At 47.6% G+C, this 12,467-nt stretch overlaps 1 protein-coding gene across 2 annotated transcripts in view; it reads right to left on the reverse strand.

Annotated features, from left to right (window-relative positions):
* The window catches only part of EXOC4 (exocyst complex component 4), a 445,477-nt gene that overhangs the window by 130,117 nt on the left and 302,893 nt on the right, over positions 1 to 12,467 (reverse strand). For both annotated transcript variants that reach the window (XM_030457542.1, XM_030457550.1), the window contains one exon: positions 3,477 to 3,696. In XM_030457542.1, the coding sequence (XP_030313402.1) occupies positions 3,477 to 3,696 (220 nt within the window). The remainder of the gene's footprint in view (positions 1 to 3,476; positions 3,697 to 12,467) is intronic.

Here is a 12,467-nt window from a genome sequence, read left to right on the forward strand (position 1 = left end):
TCTCAAAAAAAACCCCAAACTCTTCAATAAAATATTTGACATACTCCTCAAACCCTGGATAAGACTTCTACAAGGGTCACAGATTTGGCAGATTTCTTTTTTTCCTGAACACTTGCAAAGGTGAGGAATTACTGGCATTGTAGGTAAGTGAAAAATGAGAATGTACCTTATAATTTCTTCCCCAGCACATCCCCTCTCTGCCCTGCTCCTCCATCCCTGCCCAGCCAAGGTATTTGAGTTCTTCATCTCCAACCATCATCCAATTGGTTTCAGATTTCTGCTCATCTCATGATGTTTGGGTGTTTTTTTCCCTGCTAAATCTGACACCTCTCAGTGCTACTTTTGCTGTGCCAAGAGTTAAAAAAAAAAAAAAAAGAAAAAACAAAAGAGATAAATTCCATCAAATCCACTTTCAGCTCAGGAGAGGGACCAACATGATGTACCCAGGCATAACCTGCTCCTAGGGTAATGCCATCTTGCATCTTGCACACTCAGAAACAAGGTTGATGTTGGTAATGATGTACAACAGGTTTTATACCTCTATTTTTCAGTTTCAACATCTGAGTTTCCATGCAGGTTGTTAAAAGCTTTACCTTGGGAAGAAAATTATTCAGGGAGGTTGTGCTGCTCCAAACCATCATTTTAACTCACAGAGATTTTCTAAACCACATAAAAACAGTTTTGGTCCCTTTCTAAGAAGCTGTTCTCCTCTAAAGACTTCTGAAAACCCAAACTAGAACCCAACTTTGCTTTGCCTCTGAAAGGATCATCCCATATCCATGACACTTCTGAACACTGAGGAAATGCTTCATAGGAAAGGACTGTGGAAAGTCAGGAAAAACTTCCATCGAATCAGTGACCATCAATACATGCAAAAATCCTCCTGATTTCCCCCAAATAATAGCAATTATTTATTATATATATATTTATTAATAATATTTATTTATTATATTGTTATATATCACCATAAACACATTTTACAGGCATAAATGAAGTCAGAGAGTGGCCAAAGAAACCTTGGGAGATGCCTACTGCTCCCTCAGAACTTCACAAATATTATTCCTCCTTGAAGAGACAATTTTACAGATAAGAGGGAATAATTTAAAAGGATTAAAAGAGCTTGACCTAAATCACAGCAAGACTCAGAGCTGGCAATCAGTTCATTCCTTTCAGTCCCACACAACACATATAATTCAGATTTTTTTGGGGGGGGGGTTTACACTGTCTCATTACCCCTGTAGCTGGGATACAAACTGTTGGTTGCTATTATTACCACTTGACACCAGAGCTGAAAAAAAAGCTGTTTGAAAAGAAACTGCTCACATAAAAACTCCAAAGCCAAATTTCTCTTATCTGGCTGGGGAAGCAACAAAGCTGCAACAAGATCTCAGCAATTAGGGACACACAGATCTCATCTTTGCTCCACCTGGTAGTTTGGCATGAGGATTTTCATAGAATCATAGAATTGGCTGGGTTGGAAGGGACCTCAGAGATCATCAAGTCCAACCCTTGATCCACTCCCACTGCAGTTCCCAGCCCATGGCACTCAGTGCCACATCCAGGCTCTTTGGAAATATCTCCAGACACGGAGAATCCACTACTTCCCTGGGCAGCCCATTCCAATGCCTGATCACCCTCTCCAGAAAGAAATTCTTTCTCATCTCCAACCTAAACCTCCCCTGGCACAACTTGAGACCCTGCCCTCTTGTCTTGCTGAGAGTTGCCTGGGAAAAGAGCCCAACCCCCCCCTGGCTCCAACCTCCTTTCAGGGAGTTGGAGAGAGTGATGAGGTCTCCCCTGAGCCTCCTCTTCTCCAGCCTCAACACCCCCAGCTCCCTCAGCCTCTCCTCATAGGATCTGTGCTTCAGTCCCTTCCCCAGCCCAGTTGCCTCCTTTGGACCTGCTCCAGCACCTCAATCTCCTTCCTGAGCTGAGGGGCCCAGAACTGGACACAGGACTCAAGCTGTGGCCTCCCCAGAGCTGAGCACAGGGGCAGAATCCCTTCCCTGGACCTGCTGGCCACGCTCTTCCTGAGCCAGCCCAGGATGCCATTGGCCTTCTTGGCCACCTGGGCACACTGCTGGCTCCTCTTCAGCTTCCTGGCAATCCAGACTCCCAGGTCCCTTTCTGCCACTCTGTGCCCAGCCTGGAGCTCCCCATGGGGTTGTTGTGGCCAAAGTGCAGGACCCGGCCCTTGGAATGTTGAACCTCATCCCGTTGGAATCAGCCCAACTCTCCAGTCTGTCCAGGTCCCTCTGCAGAGCCCTTTTGCCTTCCAGCTGATCCACACTCCTCCCCAGCTTAGTGTCATCTGCGAATTTGCTGATGATGGACTCAATTTTGTCTGATTTCATGGCTCAATGGTTTGCAAGTGTCCCCAGAACTTCTAGAGGACACAGGTCCTAAAAATCTAGGAAAACAACTTCTTTGATAAGGGTTTAAGGAAGCTGGTAACCTTATTGCACTGGCTATGAGGTGCTTGGAGAAGGACAAGATGCCAAGATTGCTGTTTGCTTGATGGGTTTAGCAACAGCAAAGTTCCCTCTGGCAGAAGGAAAACCCCAGAGCACTGACATTCTGTGCTAAAGGGATGTAAAGCTGCCCACATGGACACAGACACTGGGAGAGGAAGGACTAAACCAGCAGTGACACTGGAACAGGGGTAGAGAAAGGATGCTGGAACATGTTTGAGTTGGAAGGGAGCTTCAAGATCATCGAGTCCCAACCCAAGCCATGGATATGGAGACCTCCCACCAGCCCAGGGGGCTCCAAGCCCCATCCAACCTGACCTGAGACACTGCCAGGGATGGGGCAGCCACAGCTTCTGGGGGCAACCTGGGCACCCAGGGGCTCAGCACCCTCACCCCAAAGAATTTCTCCCTCCCTCCCTCCCCAAGAAATAGAAGCCTGGAATGGGTTGGCTTGGAAGAGAACTGAAAGCTCAGCTCATTCCAACCCCCCCTGCCATGGGCAGGGACACCTCCCTCCCAGATTGCTCCAAGCCCCATCCAGCCTGGCTTTGAACACTGCCAGGGATGGGGCAGAGACTCTTTTCCTGGGCAACCTGGTTCTAAAGCTCAGCACCCTCACCCCAAACAAGTTCTCCCTCCCTCCCTCCCTGCCTGCCCAAGATCTCCTCTCCATCTCCCCTCTCCCAGCTGGAAACCCTTCCCCCTCGCAGGGTCCCATCCCTCCAGGCCCTTGTCCCAAGTCCCTCCCCAGCTTTCCTGGAGCCCCTTCAGGCACTGGAAGGTGCTCTAAGGTCTCCCCATTGCAGCCTTCTCTTCTCCAGCCTCAACACCCCCAACTCTCTCAGCCTGGAGGAAGATGCAGAGCTGCTCCAGCCCTCCCAGCAGCTCCAGGGCCTCCTCTGCACTGGCTCCAGCAGATCCATGTCTTTCCTCATTGGATATACAGTCAGGTCATGGATAGATATGAAGATAAATGGATGTATGGGCAGCTCACTCAGCTCCTACCTGCAGGAGTGGTCGTTGCACACCAAGGATCTTCATGGTATCTGCATTAGAAAGTATTTTCAGGGGATCAGATGCTTTGGTGACACCTTCAATCTCTTTGTTGATTTCAGCCAGGACCTGATTGAGGAAAATGTTCTTGATGTACATGGTGAGGAACTCACGGAGGGGACACTGCTTGGTTGGGCCAAGCTCCATGGCATGTTCTATCTCCTGGATAAATCTGGAAAACAGAAAGGGAAGACTCCAATTTAGTTAAACCATTTAAATCACTCTGAACGTGTTGCCTTTGCCATTCCTACATCCCAGAGCCAAGCAGCAGCCATGGGAATGACCACAGACTGTGCCAACACGTGCTACATGGAGTGGAAAAAGTCTATAAGAAAGCCTTAAAAAAAACCCAAACCAACAACCAAACAACATGAAATTCCTGGTGAGCCAAAGATCAATGGCTGGAGAGGAACAAAAAACACAGAGAATTGGTAAAAATTCAGAAACTGGGCACAGTTTGTGTTTATTTGTCCAAAAATCACTGACTGCTCAATTTGAGACACAGTGGGAAAAAAATAAAACTCCCCTACAACACTCAGGATGCCAGAAATCTCTTGGAAAAGCCTCACTTCCTTCTGGTTTTGGTCACTTGATTCCTACAGGTGGGTTTCCCATCTCTAAATTGAACAGCAGGATATGGCAGCTTAAATCTAGGGATATCAGTGAAAAAAAATCCCTGTGCATATGGATAAAGTTGAGATCATCCTGCATTCTGGATGTCTGGATGATGCTATATTTTTATTTTGTGTTATTGTTTCATTTTAGGATCCCATTCCTGCACACCCAGAACAGCCCTGCTGATTCTGGGGATATTTTAACACAAAATGTTTGCCATCTCCTCCTGCAGAATCTCTTCATCTCCCTGATGCCATCTGTTTAACACAGAGGAGTTTCTCCCAGAAATTACTCTTCCTTTCAAAACTGCATGTATCAAAATAATTAGAAACTGAGGATCAGGAGTCCTAACCATAGAATCACAGAATGGTTTGGATTGGAATGGACCTTTAAACCTTCTAATCTTCTAAATCTAAATCTTCTGGATTGCCAGGAAGCTGAACATGAGCCAGCAGTGTGCCCAGGTGGCCAAGAAGGCCAATGGCATCCTGGGCTGGCTCAGGAAGAGCGTGGCCAGCAGGTCCAGGGAAGGGATTCTGCCCCTGTGCTCAGCTCTGGTGAGGCCACAGCTTGAGTCCTGTGTCCAGTTCTGGGCCCCTCAGCCCCTCAGGAAGGAGATTGAGGTGCTGGAGCAGGTCCAAAGGAGGCAACTGAGCTGGGGAAGGGACTGGAGCACAGATGTTCTGAGGAGAGGCTGAGGGAGCTGGGGGTGTTGAGGCTGGAGAAGAGGAGGCTCAGGGGAGACCTCATCACTCTCTCCAACTCCCTGAAAGGAGGTTGGAGCCGGGGGGGGTTGGGCTCTTTTCCCAGGCAACTCTCAGCAAGACAAGAGGGCAGGGTCTCAAGTTGTGCCAGGGGAAGTTTAGGTTAGATATTAGAAAGAATTTCTTTCTGGAGTGGGTGATCAGGCATTGGAATGGGCTGCCCAGGGAAGTAGTGGATTCTCTGTGTCTGGAGATACTTCAAAAGAGACTGGATGTGGCACTGAGTGCCATGGTCTAGCAACTGCAACGGTGGATCAAGGGTTGGACTCGATGATCTCTGAGGTCCCTTCCAACCCAGCCAATTCTATGATTCCATGATTCTATGATTCTATGATTCTAATCCAACCCCCCTCCTCAACTAGATGAGGATGCTCTGAGCTCCATCCAACCTGACCTTGAATGTCTCCAGGAATGGGGCATCCACCACCTCTCTGAGCAACCTGTGCCAGCATTTTACCACCCTCACTAACAAATTTCTTCCTGATACACAGACTAATTCTTGCCTTATTCAATTTCAAACCATCACCCCTTGTCTTATTGCCACAGGCCCTCCTAAAAAAAAAATCTGTCCCTGTCTTTCTTACAGGCCTCCTTCAAATCCTGGAAGATGCTCTAAGGTCTTTCTCAGAAAGAAAAAGTATTTTAGACACATTTTTAAAAAAATATATAGAAATCTCTAGCCCCAGCTGGCAAGGAAAGAGCAGCCAAATTACAAGAAACTAAAAATGAAAGCTCTTGAAATGGGAAGTACTGGGAAGCACTCAAAACCTAACAGTCTCCCTAGAGCCTTCTCCAGGCCGAACAACCCCAACTCTCTCAACCTGTCCTCACAGCAGAGGTTTTCCAGCCTTCTGACCATTTTCATGGACTTTCTCCAACAGCTCCATCTTCTTCATCAATGCACATGAGACCCTCACAAGCTTTTAGACTTTAATCTCCCTCCTGGGCAGGCTGGGATTATTTTTATCATTGCTTTACAGAGCAGAGGCAAGTATTGGATCTTTCAAAATAATTACCAACATCCTCTGCACCCTGAAACCCACCTCTATTTCACTAGGAAAGACTGATTTATTTTATTTTTTTTAGCATTATTAGAGATGTCTTTCCACTAACCACATTCCCAAAAACTTCAATGAATTCTGCTTCATTGCCTGGAATTCTCCCCCTCCCCATTCAGCACTCCAGAGGAGGCAGCTTCCCTTCAGAGGACTGAGTGAGGAGCTCCTGTCAATTTTAGTAGCATGGGTTCCTTTAAATCTCAACAATTTGCTCCCTAAAGCCTCTGTGGTGTTGATTCCATGGGTCTGGAATGACCCATTTGGGATGATGCTGCTCCTGCTTCCATGGAGGGACCCATTGGAAGTCAAGTTTGAAGATTCCCTCTCCAAAGAGAGATGCTATACGGAGAGAAGTGCCAAGGATGGGAGGTTTATCCCTTGGTTTTCATGGATCTGAAATGTGAAGTGGCTTCATCAAAGAGGGGGATGGCAGAGTCATCCAGGAAAAAAGAGAAACCACCCCCAAACTTATCCCTGAAATAAAAGTCCTAATGTCACCAGCTTTGGGTGATGCCCTCAAGAGAACACTCTCAAAGTTAATAGGACCAAATTTAATTAATTTACCATATCTTGTCATGGCTGACAGTAAATTTGCCACTCTTTCTTAATAAGCTCATTTACAAAGCACAGAACTCTCAAAAATATATGAATTATTTCTTCCAACACCTGCTCCAGGCAGCCAAACCCCACGGAATCTCCTTTGGATGGGAAGGGAGAGGCAGAGCAGCTTGAATTTGAAATCAGCAACTCTCACTGGAGGGATTGGGAACAAATGCTTCAAAATGACTGAACCAATAAAAAACAGCCAAAAAACATTAAGAGGGAGAATCACAGAATGCTGAGAGTTGGAAGGGACCTTCAGAGATCACCCAGTCCAACTCTCCCACCAAAGCAGCAGCACCCAGAGCACATTACCCAGCCCTGCATCCAGGGGGTGTTTGAATATCTCCAGAGAAGGGGACTCCACAACCTCCCTGGGCAGCCTGGGCCAGTGCCTTGGCACCCTCCCAGCAAAGAAGTTTTTTTCTAAGGTTTCAATGGAACTTCCCATGGCCCAGCTTGTGCCTGGTGCCCCTCATCCTGTCCCTGAGAAGAGTTTGGCTCCATCCTCCTTGCACCCACCCTTTAGATACTTGGGGACATGAACAAGGGCTCCCCTCAGCCTTCTCTTCTCCAGGCTGAAGAGTCCCAGCTCTCTCAGCCTTTCCTCAGCAGGGAGATGCTCCAGTTTCCCAAACATCTTTGTCACCCTCCTCTGGACTCTCTCCAGTAGATCCCAGTCTCTCTTGAACTGGGGAGCCCAGCACTGGATGCAGTGTTCCAGCTGTTGCCTCACCAGGGCAGAGAATTCCCTCCATCCACCTTCTGGCCACACTTTTCTTTATACAGCCCAGGATTCCCTTGGCTTTCCTGGCAGGAAGGGTTCACTGCTGGCTCCTGGATAATTTTGTGCCTCTCAGGACCCCCAGCTCCTTCTCCTCAGAATGGCCACGCACAAACTGGCAGCAAATGGAGAGAAGTGCCAAGGATGGGAGGTTTATCCCTTGGTTTTCATGGATCTGAAATGTGAAGTGGCTTCATCAAAGAGGGGGATGGTAGAGTCATCCAGGAAAAAAGAGAAACCACCCCCAAACTTATCCCTGAAATAAAAGTTTGGGAGATTTCAGATGTGCTGCCCTACAGCAACTCCTTATCCTGCAGGAGCTTGGTGGTTTTTCCAAGTGTTTCCTACACCAAAAATTAAATTGCTTGCATGAGGCTGTAGAAAAGGTCAGTGCCATAAAAGGGGTAATCAAGGACTTTTGGTTCCCTGGCATCAAACATTATTTCAGAACTTTCCTACAGACCCCAGGCCTCATCTCCAGCAAACTTTACCTTGATTGGAGAATTAAATTTTGGTGCTTGCCTCGTTCTAATAGGCTTTTAATTTCTTGGCATAAACAAGACAACAGTGCTTCCCTTATTCCTGGGAAGGAACATAAATATATCCTGATTTTATTTGATAGAAACCATAAAGCAATCACAGATGCTGAGAAAGCTGCCAGATAGCAGTGTCTCAGCAAGGGGATTTAGTGAGTGCTCAGCAACACTTGTGATAAAGAACAAATGATCAAGAGCTTAGGAAAGCAGATTTCAGCTTGATATCAAGAAAAGTTATTAAGAATGAAAGCGTGCTCAGCATGGCAGGACTTGATGACACGGATGAGAGACCTTGTTTGAATGTTCAAGGATAGCTTGATTAAATGATAAAGGGGATGAAAACCAGACCATTTCTGAAGTCTTCATTAATCCAACAAAAGAAATGGAAGCAGAGAAAAGGTAAATGAAAAAAATCATAGAATCATAGAGTTGGCTGGGTTGGAAGGGACCTCAGAGATCATCAAGTCCAACCCTTGATCCACTCCCACTGCAGTTCCTAGCCCATGGCACTCAGTGCCACATCCAGGCTCTTTGGAAATATCTCCAGACACGGAGAATCCACTACTTCCCTGGGCAGCCCATTCCAATGCCTGATCACCCTCTCCAGAAAGAAATTCTTTCTCATCTCCAACCTAAACCTCCCCTGGCACAACTTGAGACCCTGCCCTCTTGTCTTGCTGAGAGTTGCCTGGGAAAAGAGCCCAACCCCCCCCTGGCTCCAACCTCCTTTCAGGGAGTTGGAGAGAGTGATGAGGTCTCCCCTGAGCCTCCTCTTCTCCAGCCTCAACACCCCCAGCTCCCTCAGGATGTCAGGGCATCTCTTACAGCAGGGAACAGCCCTAGGAGTTTAGGAATTTGATATTCCCAGGGTACAAAAGCATCACACAACCTAAGAGGACAATTCACAATTTACTATGATCTGCTGTGGTTCAAGGATGACCCCACCAAGTCTTCAGTGGTTCAGGATAAGTCCCACATCTGCTTTGCAGATGGAGCAACAGAGACAGCAGCCAATGAGCAGCTCCAACCTTCATCCCACCAAGAGGAAAACTCCAGAGAGCACCAAGGTGTCCAAGAAAGCATCCCAAGGCTCCAGACACAGATTTACAGCAGATTTGCACCAAAAAACCCTTCTAGTATGTTACATTGCAGCACTGATGCACTCTACGGGGAAGAATTCCTCAGAATGCCACTAAAACCAGATTAATCCAGTGGGAAACATGAATTTTCTGTGTTTCTTCAGAGAATTGAAGAGGCAAAGTCAAACACTGACAAGTTTGGAGAAGGGAGGAGTTTGGAGTTGTTTGTGTCACTTTAATTTGGCATTCTGGGCATGATGCTGCAGTGTCATTTTTAATGACATTTTTATTTATATATATATTTTTTTAAAATGTGTCTAAAATACTTTTTCTTTCTGAGAACCAGAAGGAGGAACACATCATACATGTTGGCAAATCCTGATGACCTTTTCTTTGGCTGGGAATTTGGATCTTCCCAAGCTTTTCATCAACAGATCCTTGTCTTGTCCTAGGAACAGGACATTTGGTGTTCAGACAGCAAATGTCACAGTGCTGGGACTTTGTCAGGTTCTCCTGCAGGACTGGAATAACATCAACCTGAAGCCAATTTTCCTCTCCATGAACCCTTGTGGGACACTTCTGCTCCAAGGATCCTCAGGGCTGTTGGCATCACTCCCAAGCTTCATCCCTCTTGATTTCTCCTTTCATAGAATCATAGAATCATAGAATTGGCTGGGTTGGAAGGGACCTCAGAGATCATCAAGTCCAACCCTTTTACCATCGTTGCAGTTCCCAGCCCATGGCACTCAGTGCCACATCCAGGCTCTTTGGAAATATCTCCAGACACGGAGAATCCACTACTTCCCTGGGCAGCCCATTCCAATGCTGGATCACTCTCTCTGTAAATAAATTCTTTCTAATATCTAACCTAAACCTCCCCTGGCACAACTTGAGACCCTGCCCTCTTGTCTTGTTGAAAGTCATCTGGCAAAAAAGCCCAACCTCCACCCCTGGCTCCAACCTCCTTTCAGGGAGTTGGAGAGAGTGATGAGGTCTCCCCTGAGCCTCCTCTTCTTTAGGCTGAACAACCCCAGCTCTCTCAGCCTCTCCTCATAGGGTCTGTGCTCCAGTCCCTTCACCAGCCCAGTTGCCTCCTTTGGACCTGCTCCAGCACCTCAAGCTCCTTCCTGAGGGGCTGAGGGGCCCAGAACTGGACACAGGACTCAAGCTGTGGCCTCCCCAGAGCTGAGCACAGGGGCAGAATCCCTTCCCTGGACCTGCTGGCCACGCTGTTCCTGAGCCAGCCCAGGATGCCATTGGCCTTCTTGGCCACCTGGGCACACTGCTGGCTCCTGTTCAGCTTCCTGGCAATCCAGACTCCCAGGTCCCTTTCTGCCACTCTGTGCCCAGCCTGGAGCTCCCCATGGGGTTGTTGTGGCCAAAGTGCAGGACCCGGCCCTTGGAATGTTGAACCTCATCCCATTGGGATCATCCCAACTCTCCAGTCTGTCCAGGTCCCTCTGCAGAGCCCTCCTGCCTTCCAGCTGATCCACACTCCCCCCAGCTTGGTGTCATCTGCAAATTTGCTGATGATGGACTCAATCCCCTCATCTAAATCATCAATGAAGATATTGAACAGCACTGGGCCCAACACTGATCCCTGGGGGACACCACTAGTGACCGGCTGCCAACTGGATGCAGCCCCGTTCAGCACCACTCTCTGGGCCCAGCCCTCCAGCCAGTTCCTAACCCAGCACAGGGTGCTCCTGTCCAAGCTGGGGGCTGACAGCTTTTTCAGGAAGATGCTGTGGGAGATGGTGTCAAAGGCTTTGCTGAAGTCCAGGTAGACCACATCCACAGCCTTCCCCTCATCCACCAGTTGGGTCACCCAATCATAAAAGGAGATCAGGTTGGTCAGGCAGGACCTGCCCTTCCTAAACCCATGCTGGCTGGGTCTGATCCCTTGCCCATCCTGCAGGTGCTGTGTGATTGCACTGAGGATGATCTGTTCCATGACCCTGCCAGGCACTGAGGTCAGGCTGACGGGCCTGGAGTTTCCTGGGTCCTCTTTCCGGCCCTTTTTGTGGATTGGCGTGACATTCGCCAACTTCCAATCATCTGGGATGTCCCCAGTGAGCCAGGACTGTTGGTAGATGATAGAGAGAGGCTTGGCAAGTTCTTCTGCCAGCTCCTTCATTACCCTTGGGTGGATCCCATTTGGTCCCATAGACTTGTGGGGATCCAAGCATTTCTTCCCATCCCTTCTCCTTGTGGGAATTTGGCCACCACTTCTCCTCTTTTCCTTGCTTATCCTACATTTCTCTTTTTGGTACTTCCATCAGGAAGCATCCTTCTTCAGGCAGCTGGAGATCCACAGGTTCAGGGACCAGCACCTTTGAAAGGTCCTTGAGTTGGTCCTGGTTTGCTCTGGGCAGAATTGTGACCATCAGGATCTTCAGCTGCTACAAACTGGAAGGTTCTTCTCTGAGTGAGGTGTGTAACTAAGCCAAATTTTGGTGTATTTTCAGGAGGATGGCAAAAGGCACATCCTTCACCCAACAGCTCTTTTTAGTGAGCAACAGGAAGATCCAAATTCCCAGCCAAAGAAAAGGTCATCAGAATTTGCCAACATGTATGATGTATTCTCCTTCTGGGTTCTCAGAAAGAAAAGTATTTTAGACACAATAAAAAAAAATATATAATAAATCTCTATTCCCCCAGCTAACAGGAAAGAGCAGCCAAATTACAAAGAAACTAAAAATGAAAGTTTCTGAAATGGGAAGTACTGGGTAGCACTAAAGACCTAACAGCTATCTTCTAACTTTCTGCTTGGCAGAACATTCACCATCACACACTCTGCTATTTATTTATTTAAATTTCAAATACTGTTGGTTAAATAATTTAAACATAATTCAGTTGTCCTGGTTTGGGCCAGGATAAAGGTGATTTTCTGTTTTGTACTTTTGCTTTTAGCTCAGTCTCTTGTAAGTAGTTGCACTTGCTGAAATTAACAGCAAGTTTCTCAGACAGTGTGTGCTTCTAGGACTGATAACACTTGATGTTTAGAGTTACTGCTAGAGACTGGTGTACAGAGTCAAGGACACTGCTCAGCTCTGAGGAAAACATTTTACCATCCAGGAAGACAAAGAGGTCCCTGAGCCCTCCTTTGGGGAGGAACGGACAAGATAGATGCCAGAATTGACCACACAGAGGATTCCATCCCATACACCTCATACTCAGGAGAAATTCAAAGCATCACGAGGGCCAAGCCTGATTTCTGGATTTCCTGATCTCCTGTTTCCCTTCCTTCACCCGGCATCCTGGGAGGATTCCATCCCTTCCTCTGCCTCTGCTCCTGATCCATCCCAGCCTGAATCTGTGTGTTCCTGCCTTCAGCTCCCAACTGCTCCTGACCCCAGGATTCCAGCCTGGACTTTCCCAGGGCTGCCCTGCAGCCTCAGTGGGGATGGGAGAGTTCTTGGGGGAAAGGGGGGAAGAACCTGGGATCAATGTTCCTGTAGATTTGTATAGATTGAGTCATTTTTCCTATTTCTCATTCCTGTTCCA

Source organism: Calypte anna, chromosome 1 (genome assembly GCF_003957555.1).
Source record: "Calypte anna isolate BGI_N300 chromosome 1, bCalAnn1_v1.p, whole genome shotgun sequence".
In the NCBI taxonomy this organism is placed as follows: domain Eukaryota; kingdom Metazoa; phylum Chordata; class Aves; order Apodiformes; family Trochilidae; genus Calypte; species Calypte anna.